The sequence below is a fragment of the Empidonax traillii genome, unplaced genomic scaffold (genome assembly GCF_003031625.1).
Source record: "Empidonax traillii isolate 1590-97213 ecotype Southwest subspecies unplaced genomic scaffold, ASM303162v1 scaffold728:size315809, whole genome shotgun sequence".
Lineage (NCBI taxonomy): Eukaryota > Metazoa > Chordata > Aves > Passeriformes > Tyrannidae > Empidonax > Empidonax traillii.
Genome location: NW_020955921.1, coordinates 25,155 through 27,324, shown reverse-complemented (window position 1 = coordinate 27,324; position 2,170 = coordinate 25,155). Strand labels below are relative to the sequence as shown.

Here is a 2,170-nt window from a genome sequence, read left to right as displayed (position 1 = left end):
CAATTCTACCAAAAACAATGCGACTATTAACCCAGGAAGCAGCTGCTATTGCTAATGCTATCATAACTTAGCTTAATTTTTTTCCTTATTGAAACAATGCATCTTTTTTTTCAGGGTATTTTATGCCTTTTCCTTCAAGTCATGAATTTACAATAAGAGTCTCAGGCTGGTGTAAACTAAACAGATACCATATGAATATTAAAACCATGTAAGAGTGTCAGTTCTGCTATTTGCAGCTGTATATCCTTCTCCAAATGCTGATGATATGCTTTCAGTGTTTCACATGGGAAACAGAAAACAGTGTTTCATATTTTCAAAGAAAACCCTCCACTGAGCCTACAGGGATATTTCTCTCCTCCTACTAGTTTAAAGTCTAATCTCAGAAGCAGGTGAACAGCAAGGGGGACACCACTAGAGGACCCTTAGGATGATCATTTGCCAATGAATAGAGTCTGCCCTGAGGTGACTTTTACCATACAGAGTTATGAACATGAGTCTATTTGAGGCAATGAGATTTCTTTTTTGAAACCTCAGGAACTTAACTCCTTACTTCAAAGAGCTTAGTCCTGAAAGATATAAACCTACAAAGACTAATCTTTGACATACCTTAGACAGACATATCTTGAACTACATTCTTCCATAAATTGTTATTTAATTAAAGTACTGTCTTATCATGCCTTAATCACAAACTCCTTATATACACTGAAGATGGGGAAAAATTCCTCAACTTTTTGTCTGGAGACATCTGATATACTTACTTGGGCCACAAGCAACACACAATTTTTCACAGGTGAGCAAAACTAGTCATGAAAAAAAATACCCTATACCTTTGTAATCAAAACCAGAGGACCATACCTTCACAGCTTATCAGCTAAGGCCTGCTTACTGACATTCTGACATCTCCACCTACTAGAAGGTACTCCAGCAGTTTTATACTAGTGAATTATTTTATGCTGTCAACAAAAAGGATAAAAACTAGCAGGAAAACAACATACTGTCTACACTGAAAGCTAATGTCACACCCTTTATTTAAATACGTGGTCCAATTAGAATTACTTAAAAAAAATAATTATAGAAGTAAAAGCTCGCTTTCTGCAGGTCAACATGGTGCTAATAACACCAAGGCTGTGGTTTTGATCCCTGTATGGGCCATTCACTTATGAGTTGGACTCAATCTTTGAGGGTCCCTTCCAACTTAGAATATTCTGTGAAATCTGTGAAACATGTACTTTTCGCCCTTGTGTTTCATTCAGACTAGAATCACAGAATGTTTTGGGTTGGGAGAGGACCTTAAAGATCATCTAGCACATGCAAAGTCTTAAGCGATTATAAAAAAAATAAGATTAGCAGTAACTTTCCTTGCATTTCATGTTTCCTGAAGCAAAACGATATCCTGAAGTTCACCTAAGCGAGCAAGAGCGATTAATTTCCTAAAGCTCCCGTTTCCGCAGCTTCAGCATCTCAGCATCAGCTTCAGACCTGCTAAGGCCTGTTTATTAACTGTGTTGACGACAGGAATATTTTATGATTGAAAGGAAGAGCAGAGACAGTATTCTGTCACGGGCCGGGCGGGGAGGCACCGAACCAGCCAGCCCCCTGCGCTGCGCTCACCCCAAGGAGCTCAAGCGCTGCGGCCGCTGCCCCGGCCCGCCCTGCCCCGGCTGCCCGGCGGCTCCCCGCCCCGGCCCCGGGCCCGGGCCCGTCACTCACGGCGCCTCCCCGCGCTCCCCTCACGGCCTGTCCCCGCCGCAGCCGCGCCCGCAGGCGCTCCCCGTAGGGCACAGCCCGGGCCCTCCACCATGACCACCCCTCCCCGCTCTCCGCCGCCGCCTCCCTTCGAATCTCCCGCTCGCCCGGGGCGGCGCCGCCTCCGCGCCGCGGAAACAGCACCTCACATCCTGTGTGTGTCCTGCGGAGGCGCGGCTTTGTGGCGCTCTCGCATAACCTCGTTAGCTCTTGCAGCCTTCCCGAAACACTCGCACAAGTGCGTCTTCCTTTAAGACTCGATGCACAGTTAGAATTTAGTTTAAGTCTTTGTATGTAATATGTTTTTGCAGTCAGTCCAGCTTTACGCAAGGAAAATGCTCCTTTCCCTACTGCACTTGAAGCAAGAATGGGCGTAATAAACTACGAGCTCTAACAGATTAGAGGCAACTTAAAGTATAAGGTA

At 45.0% G+C, this 2,170-nt stretch overlaps 1 protein-coding gene across 1 annotated transcript in view; it reads right to left on the bottom strand.

Moving 5' to 3' along the window:
* The window catches only part of NEIL3 (nei like DNA glycosylase 3), a 17,693-nt gene extending 15,892 nt beyond the window's left edge, over window positions 1–1,801 (bottom strand). The window contains 2 exon segments of the mRNA XM_027900434.1: window positions 1,711–1,774; window positions 1,776–1,801. Coding sequence (XP_027756235.1) covers window positions 1,711–1,774; window positions 1,776–1,801 — 90 coding nt within the window.
* Between the last annotated feature and the right edge of the window lie 369 nt (window positions 1,802–2,170).